Here is a 25,754-nt window from a genome sequence, read left to right on the forward strand (position 1 = left end):
AACTGGAACAAGCTCATTTATCTCTACAGCTACACAAAGAATGTCTGCATCATACCTGGTCGACACAAATCACCATGCTGTTCTTTTTCACTAGCATACACCTCCATACACCAGGCGTGGTAAGCAAATGAAAAGAGATCCTCTATCTTTGAAGGAGGGCGGATGGCATTGTTCAGCCGTTTAAGCCACTCTTGACACTGCTCAAAAGTAGAGAACTGACATCTGTAAAAAAAAAAATTTTAAAAAAAATTAAGCCAGATAAAAATCTATTAATTCTCACCCAGAGAGATCCAAGCCACAGAATCCAATGAAAGTTTAGCTTCAAAGCAGACAAGAAGAGAGAACACCCTGGCATTTGGCTTCAAAAGCTGCACTGCATATATTTTACAAGTGAACTCCAATATGCAAAAATGCAAAGTTAATATCATTACCTCAAGATCATCCATTTTTAATCTAGGGTTCTTTGCATAAACCTTCAGACCATAGCCAAAGCTATCTAAATACTTTTTTTTTTAATTTGAAGAAAGGCCATCACCACCTCTGGCCCCAAGAAGCAAAATCATGCAAATGATAAATGAGAACAGGCCTTTTCTACAGTGGCTTCCCATCTGTGGCCTGCTCCCCTCCAGGGAGGCTCGCCTGGTGCCTTCATTAAGTGCCAGGCAAAATCATTTCTCTATAACGAAGCCTTTGCCTGATTAAACATCCAATGACCTTTTTAAAGTTCATGATGGTAACCATTGGTTTTTGTTTTTTATTACGCATTTTCTTATTTTGTATTTTTATGTTGTGAATCGCCCTGCGATCTTTGGACGAGGTGTGGTACACAAATGTAATAAATAATAACAACAACAATAACGTGAAAATGAACACACAATGAAATAAGCTGTTTCAGTTAATCTAAGGCACCCACAATTGATGGAGATGGATAATTTGTTATACTCCTGCAAATGCATGCCTTCAACTGAAAAGTTAAACTGCTACAGTGGATTGTCAATGTTCTATTGATACAATACAAGACAAGGGGGAAAACGTTGCCCAGTCATGAGACCAAGTAATAATTATTAAACAGGGCACTGATACCAATCTTTAGCAGGCCATGCTTCCTTGTAATAGTGTAACGTGTACAACCATCAGGATAATTTATATGTATATATACACACATACCTGATAACTTTGCAGTCCTTACAAGTCAAGTGAAGCTGAAATATATCCCGGCATTCAACACTCTCTATAAGCTGCAATGGAACCTGTGATTAAAAAGATTAAATGACCTTGCTTAAAAAAGGCTGACACAGTTTCACAGCATTTAATATAATGATTTATTAGACTATTGTCCCTCATTTTCTTCCCATATGAACAGGTACAGTTGAGTCATGGAAAAGGAACATGTGTAATTATGACACAGCATAAACAGACTCCTATTTTGTGGCATCTTAAAGGCGAACACATTTATTATAGCATTTAAGTTTTCATGGACTGGGTTACACTTCACCAGATGCAAGAAATGTTACAGAAATGTAAGAGATATACACTTGCCTTCCTTAAAATGTGCTTTATGTTTATGGTACTTATAAAGCACATTTTAAGGCGATCACTCGAGTTCCATGTTTAAAGCAGCAACAATTCTACAGGAAAAGAGAAGTACATTTCTCTCAAACATTAGAGACAGTTCTCCAGCTTATATGGTTTGGTCATGCAATACTTCTTGTGCAGTGCACCTTTCTCATCTCCAAACCTAAGAAACAACCACACTCCTGTTTTACCTTCTTCTACTCCTGTTTTACCTTCATTCACTCCTTGGGGCGGGAGGGAGGGCGAATTCTCTATAGAGCAAATGTTGGGATAAGGGGAAACTCTGCCCTTCACAATTCTGTTACTGGATTCTCCCGTGCCTCCACTTCAACAGTATCCCCAAATTCAGCACTGCTTCCTTTTAGAGTAAACACCAGCCTTTAACTCACAACTGATAAATAAAATACCACACCTATATCAATATGTAGAAATGGGTCAATCTGTCTTGATACGGCTTCTGCCGACAGAAACCCTACAGAAACTATGGTGTATTCTCAACTACACCCCACTAGCAATCACTATAATATATGGACCAACTCACCATAATTATGTCCATTATATGAGCTGTTAAGCAAGTTTATCACTTCTGTCTCTTGGCAGCCGTGAACTTCTGATTGGGCAGAAGGTGCACACCCGTTAAACAGGAGAAGGCCCATGTGCAATGGGGGCAGCCAGAGAAACCAAGCAACAGCATTGCCTCAAGGCCAGTGGAGGCTGGTCCATTAAGCCAAACAGGGCACTGGACCACCAATCTCACTCTACTTCAGCCAGCCCCCATCTGCTTTGCCTTCCTACTGGGGCTGGTTCCAGCTGGCTACTTCCTCCTCCTTGGTTGAAGTTGGCACTGCAGAACCCAGCAGGGAAGAGGCAAAACTAAAATTTGCTGGCTCCACCTAATGTTGGTCTCCCTGACTTCCACCTTGGAAGCCCCTATGGGCACCAGTCACCATGGCTCCAGGGTCCCTGGAATGCATTATCTGTGCAAAGACAGAGCAGGGCAATGTTGCTGGGGGGCAGGCACCATAAACGGGCACCTTCTGTGCCAACTTTTAAAAGCCTGCTGAAAATTCTTCTATTCTGCCAGGCCTATGGAGGCAATTAAGAGTACGTCCTCCATAATGGCCTACTGATGTTTGCTTTTAATTTCTTTCTGCTTTTGTTTTTAACTGCTTGTGATTTTATTGTTTGGTTTTATGTTTTTATATTGTTGCAAACCACTGTGATACATTTTCATGATACAGCAGTAAGCAAACAAACAAACAAATATTCCCACATCCTGAGCTGTTGGCTTGAGATGGAACTAGGCTGGCGTCAATACTGCTACAGGCATAAGGTAAAAAGGTAAAGGTACCCCTGCCCGTACGGGCCAGTCTTGCCAGACTCTAGGGTTGTGTGCCCATCTCACTCAAGAGGCCGGGGGCCAGCGCTGTCCGGAGACACTTCCGGGTCACGTGGCCAGCGTGACATCGCTGCTCTGGCGAGCCAGAGCTGCACACGGAAACACCGTTTACCTTCCCGCTAGTAAGCGGTCCCTATTTATCTACTTGCACCCGGGGGTGCTTTCGAACTGCTAGGTTGGCAGGCGCTGGGACCGAACGACGGGAGCGCACCCCGCCGCAGGGATTCAAACCGCCGACCTTTCAATCGGCAAGCCCTAGGCACTGAGGCTTTTACCCACAGCGCCACCTGCGTCCCTGCTACAGGCATAAAGAGGGTGGCAACGGACAATAGACCAAGGTTTCATGCTAGGGGACCAAAAATAAAATAAAATAAAATAGTAAGAGGGGACTTGAAAATTTCTGCTCAGAAACCTTGTGACCAAACGAACCCAAGCTCTCCATCAAGTCAAAGACTTTCCTCACATCTTTGTCCTACTCTGGAACCTGGGCTGCTTCAAGAATTTGTGCTGTGCATCAGCCTCTCCCTGTGTACCCTTCCTTGAACCTTTCCAAGATCACAGTTGCGGAGCTGAAACTTCCTTACCAAGATTATCCTATTAAAACCTCCTCTTTATCACTTATTAGTTCAAATAGATGTTTCCTGCTGCCCTCCTTATTTTTTCTCCCGCCCTGTTCCTTGCCTCCATCTGTTCCCCTTCTCTCTTTCGCTCTAAACAACCCTCCTTTATTAAATACAGCCTTCCACAGTATTCTCTATGAAAAGTGGAGCGTTTGCTTCCGGTGGGGGGGGGGGGACTATTGGAATATAACTTTCCTTCATCTCATATTGCCAAGCATTCTGCCTCACCTTGACCTGTGAATTCCATTTGCCTTTCTACCAGGCAAGTTCAGGAAGGAGAATGCCGACAGCTAGGAACTACCTCCAGGGTTAGAGGCTGCATGCAGTGAATACCAACTGCTGGAAACAATAGTGGGGAAAGGGGCTACAGCGCTCATGTCTTGTTTGTGTGGCCATGTGGTTGGCCACTGCAGAAAACAGGATGCTGGACTAGGTGAGCTTTTGATCTGATCCAGCAGCCAGATTCTTCTTGTGTTCAATAGTCATGCTTTAGAACACCACAAATCCGTGCAGTTAGTTCAGCCTCCAAAACACAAAATGCTTGGTCAGGCAGTAGTGCACTAATAAGGCAGAATCAGTAAAACAATGAACAAACCATTCTGCCTGTTTTCAGTGAGCATGCAAAGCTATCCAAACCCACCAGTGTCATTTTACAGTGGGAAATCTCTAAGCATGTTTATTGCCTTTAATTAAAAAAATACGATTTCCAACAAATGTTAATATTCCTGCTATGTGTCTGAATTTGTTATGGATTGCAGATGAAGAGAGCTACATTTGGTGAAACTAAATTATTGCCCACGAGTAGAGGGGCAAAAATCCTAAATATTAACTGAACTGAACAGGAAATAAGTTTCACTGTGTCATTAAACTTCCCTTGTTTGACCCTTTAAATTTTAGTGCACTGCACCTACTACAAACTTACAAGAAGTCCCAATTCAAATCTATGACATTTGAACCAAATTATAATTCTTTTGCTGCTGCTGCTGCTGCTGTTCCCATAGCTTTACCAAATGCCACGATTTAAACACTTTCCTTAGATGGAGCCAACTAAGAAATAAACCTGGGCATTCAAGTTTTGATGTGCAGAGTGTGTATCACTGCTGAATTTGCAAACAATCCCATGGATGAATAAGTCAACACTTTTGAAAGCCACCATTCCATCAGCTTATTGCTTCGTTTACTGAGCCTTTTGTTTGCTTTTTCAAAAGGGGACATCAAGTTCCTATTGCTATGCGATCCATGAATTTATCCAGTCAGTCAAAATGCATCATGCATTACAGCCCCTGCCTGTGTTGCAAGGTGAGCACTGGCCACACAAGTTTATTCTTTTCCAAGCAAAGGTGCAGCAGTAAAATGTTACACAGCAACACCGTTTTACTTACTGAGAGCTCACAAGCGGCAAGTTTACAGACTCTCTATTGAATTGTAAACAAAGGACAAAATTAGAATGAAACCAAAAGGCAGGCTTTGGATATTCTCAGCTGAGTTTCCCTTTCTATTAGTCAGCTAACTTGCATACCAAACATGAATGCTGGGGGCCCAGGTTACTACTGCCAATGTGCAATATCAAGTGACTTCAGGAGCACTAATTTTTGCCTGGCCAAGAGGCACAGAAACAAAATTCAGGATGTCACATGGGGATAACTTCAACTAGCATTACAACATTAAGTGCCAGCAGTTTTGTCAGGACTCAAAATTCCAATCAGTGTATTAAACTGCAGTGTAAATTTTAACCAGAATGATTATATTGATAAACATTTCCCTATGATCAGATAAACACACTAAAAGTATGGAAATTAATAGCATCTCAGAATACTTAGAATTACAGCAGTATTACTTGTCCGGTGACACTGAAGCAGATACTTCTAAATCTAAACTACCATGTTATGAGTCAGTAGCTTCTCAATGCAATGTATCAATTTTGTTTCCACTCATCTATTAGGATTAGCATACACACCCAGATTTCATTACAGAAGAGCAATATGTGTTTTAATTCTACTTCATCTCACCAACATGACTCGCATAATTCCACATGATTCGCAGCTGGTGATAAGCTACGAAGCAGAATGAACATTACTTGGGTTGTCAGGTGAGGACCACAGCTGCAACCAAGAAACTGTTTTAACTTGTTTTAACTTTTATACACACACAACACAACACAACACAAAAATTACACAGAAGAACTTCTAGTCCTAATCATTTATTTATTTTAAAAATGCAAAAACAAATTCAGACTGCATATCCACTTTAGCACACAGCAAGGGGGCACCAAGGAACTCTGTCCCATGGAATCTATTTTAAGCAGTAGAACAATAAATTCTCACTTGAATGAGGCTCTTTGTGTGCAGCACCAGAAGTCACTGCTGGTTTTTGTTTTTTGTTCTTAATTAGGGAACTGGGTGCCTAACAAGTTTTGAGCTAGGTGCTCTTCAACAGGGTCAGAAATTAAGAAAGCCAGATATTTCTAACATGTCACTGAGTGACATGGAGAAAGTTATTTCAACAACAGCGTGATTCATTGCATGTAACAGCTACTATACAAAGAGCACTGTTATGCTCCATGACAGCCTCTTCCAATTTCCAAACAACCTCATGCATTTTACTTTACCAGGTCTCTGAGCTGAAGCACATGGACCACAACCCAAGGAATGCTGGGCACAGACAATGAGCCATGCTCTCTACAAGTGGGCCTATATACTCCCATCAGTGGAAAACTGAATACTACTATTCTACTACCTGTTGACATGTGGTCTCAGGGGCTGAGAAAACATTTGCATGGCACCACCAGTCTCAAAGGATCCTTGGCAGCAGCCATATTATGCAAGCTCACAGCTCGGTTCCCCAAAACCAGAGCAGGAATCTCAATACATTGCTACCAAATGGATTGGAAAGTTTGCAAGGGCCAAAGACCTACCGCTGTTCAGCTGAGCTACAGCTGCCAAGAAGCAAATCCAAAAAGGTGTTCAATCAAGGATACTAATAAGGCAACCAAGAAGAATTAATGCAGCGGGGCTAGGACATGTGTGGGGAACCTTTGACAGTCCAGATGTTGTTGAGCTACAACTCCCAATATCCTAGGCAGTCAGCAGCATCTGGAGGGCCAAAGGTTCCCCACCCTGAACCAGGATGAGGAAAGAAGAACTGCAGGTTAGTTATCTAGAACAGCAGCAGGGAGATGGACATAATTCTTCATTCTGGATCCTTGTTGTTTCCTAACTTACATCTATGAATTACATGATAAGAGCCCCAATATATAAGGAATGGGTGGCTGTGCGTTTCCCAACCACATAACCAGCAAGATCTCTAGCCGTGAACAGCCAGGGCAGACGTGAAGACTTACATTCACAATTGATTCCTTAAATTTGATGTGAAGTCTATAGTTGGAAAGTGCAATGATGGCATCTTCAGCTCGACCTACGTATTCAGTGCTCTCCCCATGAAGTTCGGGGAACGGGACCTGTTGAAAGGGGAAGGGGGAGGGAAATAAGTTTTATGTAAACAAGTTGATGATGGATTCTCAAGGAGTTCACTCACTCACGCCTCAAATGCAAAGCATACGGATCTTGACAGAATATGACAAGGACGTGCATGTAGTTGTTAAAAGCCACAGAAAGCTTTGGGTAAACACCTGACAGAACAAGGGCTTTAAGCTGTGTCACAAAACATTAAGAGGGGCATATTTTGATGGAAGCGGTTGCAGCTGAATGTTCCCACAGTAAGTTGATTCTTGCTGAAACAACATTAATATGGCAGGCAGCCACAACCAAAGACCCCTTGGGCAGTGGCTGCCTTCCACTTTCATGTTGTTTCAGCAAGATGCCCATTGTGAAAGTGTAGAGAAGTCGTCTCCACCTTCCACACTGAACAGAGAGTCAAAGATGATCTAAAACACCAAAAGGAGATTCGCCCCAAATAATTAGCTCCAGCAGTAGAAGAAGGGACTGTTACAGAGCTGAAACATCACCTCAGTTCAATATCAAGTTGGATAGAAATACAGTCGTACTTTGGTTTTCTAACAGCTTAGTTCATTGGAACTAAGCAACTTGGAATTCAAATGAAATCAACAACTTGGAATTCAAATGTCGCAAACCCAGAAGTAGGTGTTCAGTTTGCGAACTTTGCCTCAGAAACCGAACGTCTGGCGCAACTTCCGCAGTTTCCAATTGGCTGCAGGATGCTCCTGCAACCAATCGGAAGCTGCACCTTGGTTTCCGAATGTTTCGGAATTCAAACAGACTTCCGGAATGCATTATGTGCGAAAACCAAGGTACGACTGTATAAGCAATGGACAGAAATAAAACCTGTGGAGCTACTTCAGAAAGCAGGAAGTTTTTCTGTATTATAAACAATTGTAGAATTGACACAGAGGAAAGGAAAGTGTGACACAAAGAAGTCCAAGGTTTTCATATATACTGTATAGCTGAGGAATTAATTCTAACAAGGTGAAGGGAAGGAAGAGAATGTCCCTTGAAAGTAAGTGATTAAGCCTAGTGAGGATATAAGAGCCCTGACAGATCAGACCAAAAGCCTATTGAATCTAGCAGACTGCTTCTCACAATGGTCAGCTAGATGCCTGTGGGAAGCCCACAAGCAGGACATGAGCACAGGAGCCCTCCCATCAGCAAGTGGCATTCAGAAACATGCTGCAGACAGCATAGATGGGTTTGCAGGAAAACTTCCAACTAAGAAACGCAGTGTTAAATAACTTTTGCAATCAAGCTCACAAGTGCAGCAACAGGGTTTGAATTAATAGTCCCATGAGTTAAGATAAATCAAGTGTCTGATCTTGGCTAGAAATAGCATCATCAGATCTGCCCATGTGTCATTGCTGCGAGGGCAAAGGAGAGTCGGGTGACTACCTGGAGATTCTCATCCTCACGGATCAGCTGCTTCCTGGGGAAGATCTGATTAGCTTGGATGCATTCAAGGCTGTGTTGAGTCTCTTCATCCTGAAAAAAACAGATCATGCAGTTTATTTCAACAGTTATACACCCATACATACTAAATCTTTTCACTGACTGAGTTTTTGGGGGGATGGGGTGGGTCACGGGGAATCACTGCAATGCACCAATGAAATGCTTTGCTATTACAAGCCTCTAATTTTTAAATCTGTCACTATCCTTTTATGCTTACATTACCAACCACCTTTTTGACAGGAGCATACAAGACTTTAGCTTGCTGCCTGTTGCTGCCCACACAAATGTGGAGATTGGGGCAAAGGGATGTTCAAAGTGCTGGCCTACCCTCCAGTTCCCCGTTCTCAACTGACTCAAAAGACAGGAACTGAGCAGCACCTCCCTCTACTTGCTGCCTGCAGAGGTATCACTCAGGTCTGGAATGCCTTGAAATTTTAAATAAACAATAAAATTTATGCACCACTTGGTTGTAGAAAAAAACCTGAAAGCTACTTACAAAAAAGATAAAACAATAACATCATCACAAGGAAAGTTTACAACAATGTTTTAAAACAAAAAGTTAAAACAACCATAAAAACTCAAAAGAAACTTCCCTTTCTTCCCTCCCCTGCCTAATGGTACTGACTCACTGAGAAATCTCAGCACTACTTCAGAAAACTTGTGGTTCTTTTTTTTAAAAATATATTAAATAACTGACAACTGTAACTAATTGTAAACTCACTCGGAACAGTATCAAAACATATATTTTATACATCTTTTTCACTTCATGATAAACATATGAAAGTATGCAACTCTTTTTATTTTTTCCTTTATTTTAGATGCCATTTTGAGAAAGCAGATCAGCCTCTTGTATTTGACACCTGGACTGGTCAGATGCCCAGAAATGTAATCTAAGTGCATGGAACTCCAGATTAGTTTCAAAGTGATGACAAATTGAATTTATGCCCCATGAATATTAAATACAGAGTTAAATTATGGTGCACAAGGTGCCAAAAATTGTGTTTTAACTGTGCTGAAGGATGTGATTTAGACACCTAAAACCCTGCAAGGGTGGGACATCAAAGCCACTTTCCTTCTCCAGGAAGAGAAAGAAAAAGTTAGTAAGTACTGTAAGTAACTTGAATCCCTAACTCTGGTGCTTTGATGGAACCTGGCAGCTATTTATTATGTACTCAACAGGGCAGAAACGAGCCGTACCAATCCTTGCTCATTTCAAACAGCTCTGTCCTTTGAATGAAATATAATCCCCAAGTGTAGTACAGCCTACTGTATACATCCAAGGGTCACACCCCACTTTCTCATGCTTCAACCTGCCTTGTGCTGATTAAGCTTAACAGAATTTGTACGCTTACCATGACAGAGCCAGGTTAATAGGCAGAGCCTTGTCCCTGCTTTCAATTGTCTGTAGCGCTGTATATCATGTAACAATCTGAAAGACAAAATTAGAAAGTGAGTAAACAGGACAACACATTTACTATTAGTAAATAAGCACCGATATTCACTTGGATTCTAAATAACTCAAGTACAGATGTAAGAAAACAGAGTTCAAACGACAAAATATAGGCAAAGGCATTTAATTAACTCCATTTGATTTTTTCAAAGCGTAACTGACTCACTCAAATTTGTTCTGAATTTTTGGTTGCTGGGTTTCTTTAAAAGACTGATTTGAACTTGCATTATAACAGATGTCCATGCTGCAGAGCAAACCATTTCTGAAGCTCTGAAGAGTCTGAAAAAATGGTATTGGAATCTGCCATTCAAAGAATAAAAGTAAAAACAAGTCCCGCAGGGTGCACTTAACTCCTGAGGCACATCAAAAGTAGCTCTTTGGATTCTGGCTGTTCTATTTATTAACCAAGCTCACCTGCCATGGTGACGAATTCACTTTTAACGTCACTGTTAACAGTGAACCTCAAGAAAAGTACAAAGTCATGCAGTTCTGTGGGCTGCCATTTAGCCTATTAACATAGAGCTCTGCAATATGTTTAACTACCTGGAATATCACTATGAAATACAGCCTTCCGAGAAGCCCTATAGCCCTCTAAAAGTTCTAACCTTATTTATTTAGAAGGCTGATATCCTAACTAGGCCCTCAAATGAATCAGGGCTGCTTACAATACTCTCCCTATTATGCCTAACTAAAAAGTTAGAAAGCCATTATAATACTGAGTTAGAAGAAAAGTCCTGGAAAGAAGTCTAATAATGAGTTTATTGTCTATTACAGGAAAATTTTGTGCCAGCTTTCTGTGCAACAAATTCAGAGCCTGGGTTAATGGCCATAATATGTTGGGGGGGGGAGAAATACCATGGCTACTAAGAGGATGAGATGTCATATTTTTCATATTTTATTTTTTATAGCTTCTTTAATGGTTTGTTGACTTTAATAAACATTTGATTGATTGGTCTGACTAAACTGTATTAGGAAGAGAATTTAACTAAAAACATTGCTGTTTAACTTTTTAGCTATTCAGGGATCAGAGCTGCCTAATAACTGGAGCTGCAAATATTTGTATTTTTTTATACAATGCAGCTTACAACAAGCAAGTTCACAGTTTCACAATAAAAACTACAACACCAAGACAAAACACAAATACCGTAGAATACAATACAATAGCAAAAGGCAGAACCTATAAAGCAAACTGCTTCATCAAGGCAAAGCCTGCCCTTAAAAATAAAAAAGTATTCAACAACTTTAACTTTAACAAGTGGTGTGTGTGTGTGTCACACCCTGGCTTCTTGGGGCAATGTGTTGAACAGTCTGAGTGGACTGAGAAGGCCCTCACTCTCATCCCAGTCAAACAATCCTTCCCCAAAGATGGGACATAGAGAAGGGCCTCCTCTATATCCAATGCAGTGGGCAAGGTGATATGGGAAAGGCAGTCTGATTAAATTCAATAATAACTCATTTATGAAGCCTTTTGGCAGCTTTCTACTAGCATCTATTCGGCAACATGGCTTTCCTAAAAGGCACTCTGATTCTTACTGAGTAGCAAAGAACTTCTGAGCCTGTAAGTGCAAGGAAACAGGACTGCAGAGACTGGTATGGCTCAGATGTGCAGCTTGGTTGCCTCTCCAACATAGCATGCAGACCATGCACTGCTGAAGCTATCTGTTATGTGGAAGGTGGGGCTAACCCTGCCCATGTCTGTGAAATTCCATTCACACTGAATGGTGCATCACACACACGTGTTCATGGCAGTTATGCTCGCAACTGAAATATTACCACAGGCAATGCTGTCATGTTCACCTAATGCCTATCCATACTTCATGACATAATCCAAGACAATACAGAACAAAGTAAGATTAGAAGGGGGCAGAATCATAACAGCTTCACGTACAAAGCCTATGTCAGTCCTTCCTAACTGGAGACTGAATGGAGTAGAGGCTACAGGATGAAGCAGATAAGAGTGGAAAGCTTTTTGGTCCACATAGCTGGCTCAACTGAAAAGCGAAATGAATAGCTCCATAACAAGGTTACCACCAGATGAATCAGAACAAGCTGCTACTCCCTATTTCTGCCTTCGTAATCATATGGAATACCTCCAATTGTGCACAGAAATATGCCACAAATGGGGGCACACTCTTCTGTCTTTTGCTAATCAACTGGCAGTAGTTCACCAGGGTTTAAGGCTGGGTTCTTTCCTAGTCATACCTGGAGATGCCAGGGACTGAACTGCAGGCCTTGTACATGCAAAGCACATGCTCTAACACTGAGGTGTGGCCCTTCCCCATACATTCACATTCTGCAGATGTGGACTACCAGAAGGTTCAACACAGTAAGCTGAGATGCTTAAGCTTCATTTTTTACTAACCATCTATTAACTTACCAGCTAGTACCAGAATATTCCTTCCAAAAATTCCAGGCGTTGGTTCAATGTTCTGTTACTTCAAACTGAAAGCAGAAAGAACGAAAGGCCATGCTGTAATCAAACTGAATTCATGGTTATTTGGTGTATGCCACCTCAGAAGCCTGCTTAACTAGCCACAGCAAAATATAAATACTAGAAATGAACAGCCTTCATCCCAAAATAGCATTTAAGCATTAAAGGTAAACTGTTATTTCTAACTCTCCAGTTCATCCATTCTTCTAATCTTAGCACTGCTTTCAAGATGTCCATGCCCTAAAATGTATTTTTCAGTAGCTTGTACCCGTTTGGAGCTCACTTTATCTCTAGGCAGCAAGAACAATTGCATAAAGGGATAATTAATAATTTTGGAAGTTGGGGGTAGCCGTGATCTCAGCTGAGCTTGAAATACAGAACGAAAGGTAGATTTCAAGTGCTTACTCAAAATCCAGTGATATCATTTTTTAAAAATTATTTTTACTGATTTGTACTTATATGACCCCTTTCAGGGCAAAGTCCTCTCAAACCAGTTTGATAATTTGCTTCATTCATACACGCACACACCCCAGAATATTTTGGCATCATATTTACAGCAGAAACATTGTCCAGTACAATCCATTCCCAATCCCAACAACTTTCCTTTTATGTTTCCACCTGTGAGCCATCCTGCCACTAAAACGGTCCACTAAAACCTACTGTCTTAGCTAGTCTGAAACCTTTGTCTAATGATGGAAAGATTACAAACTTGTACAGCACTCCCTTTCAGGTAAGGTTAGATTGTCTTGACTTGACTGCTATTTAAAACCCTCTGAATCTGCACAACAGGCAGTAATTCAGGAGGTCACAGAGCTGTAACTAGGCACAATGGAGCAATGCCCGAGTGCACCTCCTTCTCCTTTCCAATATATCCATTTCATAAGGGATGATGCAAAATCCTGAAAACATATTTTGCTGAAAACAAGGAAGGGAGAGACTAGACATGGTCTGGGTGGAGATAGTTGTGGTCATGGAGCAAGACTTTCATTTAAAAGGACTGACCAAGACATTCCCCAGAGCTGTTGCTTCTGCAGTCATTTCTCCACCCACACACTTGTTTCTAAGTTTCAACTTTTCTTCCGCACAAGAGCAGAAAACAAAAACAGAACTGGCAAAAACTCCATCAGGTGGGGAAAGGGGGGGGGGAGGAAACTGTCTGAACAGGCCATTAGGCTCACTTCCTGAGCACTGAAATGTCAGTGGCTTGTTCCACATGATGATGCCTGACACAATAAATATCACACAACACTTTGTATACAAAGGTATATTAAAATGAACACATGCACTTACAATTATTTCAAATCAGTTTCGCAGGATGTATATTTACAACCATGTACCCTGTGGATATTGGCAGTCAGATCCAGCTCATTTTTTTTTTTTTAAATATATATTTATTAAAGTTTTTTCAATACAAAAGCATATTACAAAAACAACATTGATTGTTTAGCATCTTTCCATTATTGCTTTGGACTCCCCCACGCCTCCCGCACACACTTACATCATTATACAATTGTTTCCAAACAAATTATCATTTTATCCATAATCTTAATTTTGTTCATTGACATATAATTTAATCTTAAATCTAATTTAGTGGTAGACAATCATTTCTATTCTGACATCCCGGTCAGCATTCAGCCAAATTACAATACTTTTGTAAATAAATCTTAAATTTCTTCCAGTCTTCTTCCGTCCTTTCTTCTCCCAGGTCTCGAATTCTGCCGGTCATCTCAGCTAGTTGCATATAGTCCATCAGCTGCATCTGCCATTCTTCCAGAGTGGGTAGATTTTGAGTCTTCCAATTCTTAGCAATCAGTATCCTTGCTGCCGCTGTTGCATACATAAAAAATGTTCTGTCTTTTTTTAACACACTCTGGCCGACAATGCCCAAGAGGAAGGCCTCTGGTTGCTTAGTAAAGGTGTACTTAAACACCTTTTTTAACTCATTGTATATCATCTCCCAGAAGGCCTTCACTCTAGGACAAGACCACCAGAGGTGAAAAAATGTTCCTTCATTTTCCTTACATTTCCAACATTTATTATCCGACGAATGGTATATTTTAGCCAATTTGACTGGGGTCATGTACCATCTGTATATCATTTTCATTACATTTTCCTTCAAAGCATTACATGCAGTGAAGTTCAGCCCAGAGGTCCACAACCTTTCCCAATCTTCAAACATAATATTATGCCCAATATCCTGAGCCCATTTTATCATTGCCGATTTAACCATTTCGTCTTGTGTGTTCCATTTCAGCAGCAAATTATACATCTTTGAAAGTACTTTAGTCTTAGGTTCTAACAGTTCAGTTTCCAACTTTGACTTCTCCACCTGGAATCCTACCTTTTTATCATTTTTAAACACTTCTTTAATCTGAGCATAGTGTAACCAGTCTCGCACTTTATCTCTCATTTTCTCTAAACTCTGCAATTTCCAATTGTCACCATCTCTTTCTAATATCTCCCAATATTTTGGCCAATTGGCCTCCATATTGGCTCTTTTTCGGGCCTTAGCCTCCAGGGGTGACAACCACCTCGGAGTTTTATTCTCCAATAAGTCTTTATATTTTGTCCAGACATTAAAAAATGATTTTCTGACAATATGGTTCTTAAAAGCCTTGTTTATCTTAACCTTATCATACCATAAATATGCATGCCATCCAAATGCATTATTAAAACCTTCCAAATCCAATACATCCGTATCTTCAAGGAGTATCCAATCTTTCAACCAGCAGAAAGCTGCAGCTTCATAGTACAACTTTAAGTCTGGCAGGGCAAAGCCCCCTCTTTCTTTCGCATCTGTTAATATTTTAAATTTAATTCTGGGCTTTTTGCCCTGCCAGACAAATTTTGAAATATCTTTCTGCCACTTCCGAAAACATTCTGTCTTGTCTACAATCTGTAGTGTCTGAAACAAAAATAACATTTTTGGCAATACATTCATTTTGATGGCAGCTATCCGGCCTAACAAGGAAAGTTTTAATCTTGACCAACTATCCAAGTCTCTCTTAATTTCTGACCAACATTTTTCATAATTATCTTTAAATAAACTCAGATTTTTTGCTGTTATGTTCACCCCTAGGTATTTGACTTTTTTAACCACAGTTAATTCTGTCTCTTTCTGAAACCGTTCCAACTCAGTATCTGTCAAATTTTTCCCCAAAACCTTAGTTTTTTGCTTATTTAATTTAAATCCCGCCACTCGACCAAAGTTTTGAATCAGTTGTAATACTATTTTCGTACTAGATTCCGGCTCCTTTAATGTCAAAACTAGGTCATCTGCGAATGCCTTAAGTTTATATTGTTTCGCTCCGACCTGGATCCCTTCCACCAACCGGTCCCCCCTGATCATATTCAACAGCACTTCCAGAACCGAAATAAACAGTAATGGGGAAATCGGGCAGCCTTGTCGTGTACCTTTTTCTATTTTGAACTCTTCTGTAACCACATTGTTGACTATCAGTTTAGCCTTTTGTTCTGAATATATAGCCTCAATCCCATTCTCAAACCCACGTCCCACTCCCATTTCTTTTAAGTTCCCCTTCATAAATTTCCAGGATATGTTGTCAAAGGCTTTCTCCGCGTCTATAAAAATTAAAACTGCTTTAGTGTTTATGTTTGTTTGCAAAAGTTCCAATATGTCTATAATGTTCCTTGTATTAGCAAACATATATCTACCCGGGAGAAAGCCTGCCTGGTCTTTATGGATTATCTCACTTAAAACTTTCTTGAATCTACGTGCCAAAACGTCTGCAAATATTTTGTAATCCACATTTAAAAGAGAAATGGGACGGTAGTTCTTGAGTTGTGTCTTTTCAGTTTCCGACTTTGGTATCAATGTGATAAATGCTTCTTTCCACGATTCTGGCGCCTTCTTCCCCTCCATTATTTCATTACTGACCTCCAACAATGGCTGTATCAGATAATCTTTCAGTGTCTTATAATAGTTGGAGGTCAGTCCATCTGGCCCTGGCGATTTGCCCTGTTTCAAACTCTGGATGGCCTGCTCAATCTCTTGTCGTGTTATTTCACCATTCAAAATTGTTCTGTTTTCTTCTGACAGCTTTGCTAATCCATTTTTCTCTAAAAATTGTTTAATCTCTATTTCGTCTTGTGGCCCTTGGGTGTATAGCTTTTTGAAGTATCTCTGGAAGCACTTTCTAATCTCTCCAGGGTTCTGGATATTCCTTCCTTCAATCTCTAAATTTGTTACCGTATTTAGTCTTTGTCTCTTTTTCAACTGCCAAGCTAGCAGTTTTCCGCATTTATTAGCCGATTCAAAAGTTTTTTGTTTCATTGTTCTGATCTTCCATTCTATTTCCTGATTTATCAGTTTAGAATATTGTGCTTGATAAAGTTTGATTTCTCGCAGAATCGGTTGGGACTTCGGGTTAGATCTTAACTTCTTTTCTAACTCTTTAATTCTTTCCAGAATCTTGTCCTTCTTTTCATTTTGTAATCTTTTCTTTATCGAATTTTGTTGTATCAAGAACCCTCTCATCACGGCCTTGCTTGCATCCCAGATGGTTCTTTTTTCCACCGTGGTGCCCATATTAACCTCAAAATAGTCCTTTAAGGTTTTTTGGGCCTTCTCTACAAGTTTTTGATCTCTAAACAGGCCATCATTCATCTTCCATCTATAGGAGCCAATTGGGGTCAGTGTCATATCCATTCTCAATGCGTTATGGTCGGAGCATGTCTTTGGGCAGATTTCCACCTTTCTGATCTTGGGTGCCAGACTTCTAGTTATCCATATTTGGTCGATTCGTGTCCAGGTCAGTTGGGCTTCAGAAAAGAATGTTCCTTCTCTTCCCAAGGGGTTTCTCACTCTCCAAATATCAGGGGGGGGGGGGAGGAAACTGTCTGAACAGGCCATTAGGCTCACTTCCTGAGCACTGAAATGTCAGTGGCTTGTTCCACATGATGATGCCTGACACAATAAATATCACACAACACTTTGTATACAAAGGTATATTAAAATGAACACATGCACTTACAATTATTTCAAATCAGTTTCGCAGGATGTATATTTACAACCATGTACCCTGTGGATATTGGCAGTCAGATCCAGCTCAGTTTCCCCAATCCAGTTAATTTCTCAAAACACCTGCCTTTTAATTCTCACGCGAGAAACTAGTTTAAGCGCCACTTGCTTACAAATATGACAAACTCTTCAAGCTACTCTTCAAAAGCTGCAACCCTGTGCATGCTTCCTTGAGAGGAACCCTTGCCAGGCTAGATTCTCAGAAAATATACGTAGCATTGCGCTCTATGTTTGTCACAAGCTCTTAAGTGGTATCTCAAGCAAACAGGGATGCATGTGATGATGACATGCTGAAAAACAGAACATTCTTAAGACAGCTTCCACTGATAACACAAGTCCTCCTAGTTTAGCCTTAAGCCGCCTTGCATCCCTGTGAGGGGAAAAGGCAGGATATAATTAAATATAATAAATATAATAATATATAAATTAATAAATAAATAGATAATCAATCTCCCATGTCCCCTCAGTTGTCCTGATGGGCTTTTAAAATAGCCATGAACTTCTCAGTTATGATTCATGTACTAGGCCTTAGCTTAGTGGTAGAGCACATGCTTAGAATGTAGGTGAGGGATGGGAAGCCTATGTCCCCCACCCCACTCCACAAGATGTTGCTGGGCTACAACTCCCATCAACTCTGATTTCTGGCTATGCAGGGATGATGTGAGTTAGAGCACAACAACATCTGGGGGGACCATCCTGATGCAGAAGGTCCCAGATTTAACAAGTAAAGATTTCCAATAAAATAAAATTATTATACATACATACATACATACATACATACCCCGCCCATCTGGCTGGGTTTCCCCAGCCACTATGGATGGCTTCCAACAAAATATTAAACAATACTGGGGTACATGGACCAATAATCAGACTCAGTATTAAGAAAGCTACATGTATTCATATTTTCAAACTTGGACACATGCAAATATTCCAGCTTTCAAACTTTCATTATCCCTTCTTTGCACAGTATTCACCGCCTTCCTTGTTTGAACTTCTATAAAGCATTTCTATTCCTCCTTACCCGTGGAGGATAAAATGCCATTGTGGCAGATTTGTCCTTTCCATCACTGCAGCCTGTGTGGCTTTCACTAAATACTTCCAGTGGGGTAGCAGGTTTTTTTTTGAAGCATGAGTAAATTCCTACTTGGCAAACATTAAAGTCTGACATCATGCCCGAGAATGAGATGGCTCGTTTCCACTTTGCGGGTATAATGGAATAATTCTTACTGCACATTTCATTATCTTGCATTTCACACACAGGAGTTATTAAATGGCATTATAAGAATTTAGGTTTTATTTTTATAGTCTTCCTGAAATAAACAAAAGCTAGAACGCAACAGAACTGTATCCATTAGTCTGTACAGGCCATGAGCTAAGGAAAGTACTTGTGGGAAAACTTACTGCATGTCACTGAAAGCAAACTTTGCATTTTTAAAGAGGCATACTAAAAAGGGATTTTAAAAAGAAGTGCTAAGTGTGCCACAGGCCCAGGCCAAAGTATGAGTCAGTGCCACACAAAAACGGCCTGTTTCACATGCACCAGTCCTTTGAGAAGCAGCAGGTCTCAGGATTACACACTCCTCACTCTGACACAGCCTCAAGAAGGAAATTGGAAGCATTTGTTTCTAAACCAGGGTTATGTCCAACTAAAGGAAGTAGTTAATTTGAACCATTGAGGATGCTGAACAGATGAAGTTGCAGCACCAAATTCAAAAGGAAGAATCAGGATCACACTTCCTTTCCATCCACTGCTTGAATTCGGAACTTTTTTTGTTGCCATGCACAGCAGCAGAAAAAAAACCACCAAATTCAAAAAGCATCAAATTCAAGCTAGAAAGGAAGGATCAAGAGGACTATTAAGAGTGTACTTCCAATTCTCCCTTTGCAATCACAGCCTGAATTCAAGCAATGGCTTACAGTTTGAATCACCTGATGGCATGTGATGTCAGGTGACATTTGTCTATGGAGGACTGGCCACTTCTGGATCTGGTCCTGTAGTCAGGTCCATTTCCCCAAGCTTCGTTTAAATGATTTGTTCTCCTGAGCTCAGAAGAACCCTGGAAATTTAAAAGGCAGGCGCAAAGCTGTTCAATTTCCTCTCCTCAGCCACACTGGAGGAAAGGTCACTGGAGGAGAGGTCAAGGTGTGATAATCCTTCTCATGAACATAGCACTGAATTATGTTTTTGCATTGCATGCAAAACAGACCTACATGTGCTGAACAGTGCCTCTTGATTGCTGGCTTCATCTATCAATCCTAAATTATGGTTTCCTCCTTGAATTGTTATTCCACTTTGATACAGTGGTACCTCGGGTTAAGTACTTAATTCGTTCTGGAGGTCCGTACTTAACCTGAAACTGTTCTTAATCTGAAGCACCACTTTAGCTAATGGGGTCTCCTGCTGCTGCTGCTGCCACACCGCCGGAGCACGATTTCTGTTCTTAACCTGAAGCAAAGTTCTTAACCTGAAGCGCTATTTCTGGGTTAGCGGAGTCTGTAACCTGAAGCGTATGTAACCCGAGGTACCACTGTATTTCTTAAAAGGTTGAGAAAGGTTGTTTTGTTTTTTACAATCCAAGCTGCTTCAGACCTTGGTTTTAGGTAAAAATGATGTAGCAGAAATAGAACAAAATGCATGTATCTGATGGAGTCACACTCAAACCACTAGTACTACTGACTGAAGCTTAGTCTATGCAGGCCAAGCCACAATACCCACCACCAAGTGATGAAAGACAACTCCAAGTTGAAGACCAGAGCTTTGCAACTCTGTGCCTTGCGAATGAAGCACAGATGATGGATACAGAATTCCTCCTACAGAGGAGGTTGATGGGGGCCGGTTCCCCAGAGATTTCCAAAGTGATCCTAAATCAAAGCAGAAGTTTCAGCTCTATCCTATAATTATCAACACAACAGGTGAAACTTTAGTCACAAATATGTAGCAATTTATTTGACTACCAAGGGAGCTTTCTACAAACGTTATTTGTAGTCTCTGTGTAGTGGTGAAGTCCACAGCTGTCCAAAATAGCATTTGAGAAATGAGTGGCTACCTCTTTTTTTATTACCTTTGCAACACATTATGAACTTTGCTCTGAGCATCTCTATTTAGAAAAATCCCTTCAACCATCTTATTGTCTTATTACTGTTCTTTGTCCTTCTCTTTAACCTTAAACAACTTTGATACAAATATATATAGAATGAACCGGGACTATTTCATATTATATCAGATTACCTCTATTGTAACCACATCAGTTACTTCTAATGAGACACAACAGTCACTTCAGAAAAATGTGACATGACTGCCTGAAGAATGATTAGCTAGCCCGAAAAACAAGATAGGCACCGGAACTGACTGGAAGTAGCTCCTTTCTGTGACTTCAGCAAGATTCTTGAGCAAAAATTATCAAAATGCTTCTCATTCAAGATGCCCTGAATCTTGGATGGAGACATGAGCCCCCATGGCATAGATACCTCACTGTCTCTTCAGTTGGCAGTACATGTTTCTCCCTTAGGCAAAATGAAAGCTGGGAGATGGAGGGGGGGTCGGTACGTTTCAAACTTCTGACATGCTTTCCAGAAGTTTGGCCATCACTGTACTGAAGTTTAATTAGCCTTCACAAACCTCATGCCCTCCAGATGTTTTGGCTCCTTTGCCATCACCTGCACAGAATTCCCTGTCACCTGTGGCTACCAGGTTATTATTGAAATCAGCCTTCCCCAACCGAGTGCCCTCCAGGTGCTTTGGACTACAACTCCTGCCAGCTTCAGCCAGCTCTGTTGTGCTCCCATCCACCTTAGCATCATATGACTGTGCTGGCTGGGGTGACAGGAGTAGTAGTTCAAAATATCTGGAAGGCACCAGGTTGAGGAAGACTGAATTAGACAAAAAATCTTGTCCAGTGGCTGCTATTCCCCCCCCCCCCAAATTGATAAAAATCTCAGTCATTTAGGGAACAGGTTTGCATGAACTGGAGAGAGATTCAGATTTATTACATTTCTATTGCAAAGCTCAACATCTGTGTTTTCCATTAGGTTTTATCTCTTCCGGTACTAGTGACCAAGCAGCCAATCTCTTTTTTTAGCGGCCCTTCCCTTAGGAAAGGCTAACGGGGAGGGTTGTTGGGGAGGGTTGTTCGGTACCACTGCTGGAAGGTGCTAGGTGTCAAACAGTGTGTAGGTGTCAAACAGTGCTATGTGTCAAACAGTGTGTAGGTCTGTAGGTGTCAAACAGTGACACCTACACACCTACACACTACCATGCCCCAGGGCGGGAGTGTTGTAAAAAACAAACAAACACTACTTGGTCCACCAAAAACTTTAGACCCCTGCAAGCAAAACTACATAAACCAGAATAATACATTCAAAACACATGATATTCCCATTTGAGAAAGAAAGGACTGAGCTGAGATCCCAAGTCAAAACGAAAACCAAACAAACTGCTCTGTCCTGTACAGAAGAGCAATCTATATTCAAAGCTTTAATCCATAAACCAAAGCCTACAAGAATGTCAGCAGTGGGAAAATCATTAGATCTCAATAAATGTTTGCTTAACAAAAGAAAATTAAACATGGGGAGGGGGCAGCATGATCCTTCCAAAATGAAAAGGTACATTATCTTTCTGTGGGAGTTTGTCTAATAAAGAAGAAAGGTTCACTGCATACAGACAAAGAGCATAATTTGATTATGAGCACCCAACCAGAATATAATGCCCCTGTTCACAGCAAATTCCTGTTACCAGGAGTATTAACAACAGTGAAGATGGAAGGATTCCCACCAAATGTGTTATTTCCTTACAAACTTGCATGCAATATGTATTGATTCCACCATAAATTGAAAATCCAAAACTACAGCTTTCCTCTTCCTATTTAACAGTCTCTTGATTGGCAACAATTCATCTAGATTTCATGCATCTGGTAATATAGATGCAATGTAAAATGTTGCCATGGACTCTTGGGAAACAAAATTTGGTCCGCAGTTATAGTTCAATAACTGTATTCAACAAAAGCATATCATTATTTCTTTTGATGTGACAGATAACAGTTTTAAACCGGCAGTTTTGTAATTAGGTAACTCTGTTATCTAGCCAGTCTCTGTTCAATCCATGAATAGTAGCTCCCAAGGCTAAGGAATTGTGGGCACCTAACAGTCGTAAGGACCCATTGCCAGCAATATGAACATTTTCTCCATGCATCATCTTCCCCAAAGTAACTTTTCAGAGCTTCTCAGAGCTCAGCAGGAATATCCCCTCCTAAATTACTGCCTCTGGTATTGACCAGACTTCAAACTGATAATTGCAGGGCACTGATCTATAGAAGCGAAACTATAAGCTAATCATGTGAGATGGAGAGGCCACATATACACACATCACTTTTTTCTTGGATGGATCAACTCTTTACTTATCAGCAGCAAGATGTTCATGTTTGTGTGAGATAAGACGAATTGGCGAGAAGAGGGGAAGTGGCTTTTCTAAGAAGTGCAATACACAACACTGTAGAGTCAGATCCTTCACTTTTTCCATCAAGCAATCTGGAAATCAGTCCATGATCAGCTGTTCCTTTTGTGAGTCTTTACAGAGGCTAAATGGCTTCACAAACCCTGAACTCAGTGAGTCTCTAGAATGCCCTTTCCTGAGTGTCTTTCCACAGTCCTTGAAGTACATTTTTATTTAGTTCTGCTGGCAAGCATGCTGCTTTATGAAGACATTGGAGCTCTCAGCTTGATGCCCATTCTGGCACATCAGAACCCCGATTCCTCCTTCCCGTTTTCCAGAGTATTATTGCAAGCTCCCCCCCCCCCATCTCATTCTCTACTCCTCCTGCCAGCTTTTGAATTCTCACTGCAACTTCCTCTTCCTTTTTCCTCAGTACCTGAAGCAATTCATCACACAATCTCACTGCAACATCAGCCCTCACTCATCCTGCTTGTCTCATCAGTCTTAACTGTTAAATAGTAAACTGCAGAACAGGGGTGTCCAAAACATTGATCCCGATCTACTGGTCTATCGCAGGGCACCCCTGGTTGATCCCGTGATCCTGAGCACTCAATCACCCCGGGGGGGGGGGGGAGCTCAAAAACTTTGGTTCATCCTCTCCCAAAAAAGCTCAACAACTTGGTCAATCCAATGGGTAGATCACTTCCAGTTTTTTTACAGTGGGAGTAGATCACAGTCTCTTGGAAGTTGGACATCCCTGCTGTAGAGTTTCTCAATAAAATTTCGTTTCTGGAAAAACTCATCTTGTCTCCACTGATCCCTTGAAAACACAACTAGCCTAACTAAATGATCCAAGTTACGTATATTTTGCTCTCCTGCGTTCTAGTGTTAGCTTCTGAGCCAGCCCCACAGGACAAACAGCAGCTTCTGGCAGATTACCAGCAGAGCTGCTGTAAGAAATGGTTATATTATCACATGTTAAGATTACCCCCCACTCCCCTACCATTCATGGAAGAGATTGTTCTCTGAACATGGAGTAGTAGTCTACAGACATGTTAAGAGACATGTTTCCTAAGTATAGTAACACTCTTCTTCAAGCACTGCCTGCAGAGAGCTGCAGTGCTGGGGACTGAGACTTAGAGGAATTTCTCCCTATAGATTAAGATGATCTGCTGCTGCTTCTTGTGTCTTTTATGAGACTTCCTGTGTTGTGAGGGGACATGGCCATCAATCTGGACACTCTGCCTTTCATTTCTTATATTAATAAACCCCCAGTCCACTGAAGAAATCAAGGATGTACCTATCTCTCCTAAGCTTTCCCCCTTTTCCTCATGAATCACTTTTTTAAAAGACTGTAAACCAGCATACCATTCTTCAAAAAATAATGCAACAGCAATGCTAAGGGCAAGAGTGAACATGATGGAGGAAGAGAAAGATATTTCAAATTCCTAGAAACCATACCAGCTTTTTCAGTACTAGCTCTTTGAAATGGTGAATCAATATTTTGAAGTCCTAAATACTAACATATCAATTTTTCAGGGAGTTTACGTTCCCCCCAACCCAAGCTGGGACAAGGGGTTTTAAAACCTTGAGTTAAGGGAGCTGGTATAGATGATCAAGATTGTGAGATCCTTTTGCAAGCATGAGAATGAAAACCAGTGATTCCACACATGATGGCTGGGTGGGTGCCGGTTCCAGGAACAGAATTGCCGAAGGGCTGGCCCTTATCACGCTCAAGTTAAGGACTTAATAAGAATGGGTTCAACTAGGTAACAGCCCCAGACATTCTGAGCAAACAGAACTGTATTACAAATTGTAAACAATTTATTTAGTGAGTGGACAAAATTTTATATTACTGTGGTGGCATTAAACTGATATGAATCAAAACTGACTTCACAATTCACAGATTTAATATAAACAAACCTGTACCTATCAGTCTTACTTATGCAACCTGGAAGCAGTTGCACAAATAATACAATAGAAATATGCAGGACAATAAAATACTAAAAACACTCAATTTTCCATTTTGAACAAGTATACCTTACAGAACTGTAACAGTGAATTCATTATGGAGTTTAAATGTGCTCTGGGTAAATTTCACATTTGTTCCAAAGATACTTTATACTTCATCCTTTGGTTCCCTCCCAACTTAGGTGTTCTCCAGAAGGCTGCAGAATATAACTCCGACTCTGCTGACTTTAAAAATTTCCGGAATTTCTGCAGTAAACACACAGGTTCTGAAATTCTCATTTCTCACCAATGAAAGCACTTCTTAAAATTGAGTACGGTACGTACAAGGGAATTCTCTTGCAGTTATTAGTGCCCTTGGAAGAACCACACTTTTCTTTTCTGCCTAGGCTCATGTCAACATCAACAAGTAGAAAGAGACCAGTAACTTAAGACAAAATGCATGTAGTTGACCAAAGACTACTTTTGACAAGTAAGACTGTATACCGGGGGCGGGGGGGGGGGGGAATGCAGCCATAATAAGTTAGAGCTACTAGCAGCCTATAACACAGCTATAGTAAACGTCAACTGTACCAAATGAAAGCAAGGTTTTTCATTTGCTCCAGCGGGTGAGAGCGTAGTGACCAAGCAAGATCCAAGAAGCTGGTTCTGTAGTTTTCATCCTTGGCTTGGGTTTTACATGAAAACTGGAATGCTGTACCTGTAGCACGCTTGCTTAAAAGGTTGGCTGTCAGCAACATAAACCTTCCTATTTAAACAGAAATACAGTAAATATCTAAAGGCAGCCAATTTGTTCTCCAGCAGAGTACATTTGTTTAATTTTTTAAAAAACTAAAGTAAATCTGTAGAATCATAACTGGCAGGGACACAATACCATCTCCTCTAAACCTACTAAATGATTGTAAATTCCACATTCTCTTAAGTAA

General features: G+C 40.8%; 1 protein-coding gene across 19 annotated transcripts in view; it reads right to left on the minus strand.

Moving 5' to 3' along the window:
* Positions 1-25,754, minus strand: part of MTMR3 (myotubularin related protein 3) — a 57,049-nt gene that overhangs the window by 22,580 nt on the left and 8,715 nt on the right. For 13 of the 19 annotated variants that reach the window (XM_077920178.1, XM_077920175.1, XM_077920176.1 and 10 more), the window contains 7 exons: positions 12,338-12,402; positions 9,863-9,939; positions 8,454-8,543; positions 6,935-7,051; positions 4,977-5,009; positions 1,168-1,250; positions 56-222 (listed from right to left, as the gene is read on the minus strand). In XM_077920178.1, the coding sequence (XP_077776304.1) occupies positions 56-222; positions 1,168-1,250; positions 4,977-5,009; positions 6,935-7,051; positions 8,454-8,543; positions 9,863-9,865 (493 nt within the window). In that variant the 5' untranslated portion in view covers positions 9,866-9,939; positions 12,338-12,402. Of the gene's footprint in view, positions 1-55; positions 223-1,167; positions 1,251-4,976; positions 5,010-6,934; positions 7,052-8,453; positions 8,544-9,862; positions 9,940-12,337; positions 12,403-13,681; positions 13,703-17,385; positions 17,408-25,754 lie in introns of those variants that run through there. The other 6 variants (XM_077920179.1, XM_077920177.1, XM_077920173.1 and 3 more) reach the window with 3 other exon arrangements.

This window comes from Podarcis muralis, chromosome 16, assembly GCF_964188315.1.
Source record: "Podarcis muralis chromosome 16, rPodMur119.hap1.1, whole genome shotgun sequence".
NCBI lineage: Eukaryota > Metazoa > Chordata > Lepidosauria > Squamata > Lacertidae > Podarcis > Podarcis muralis.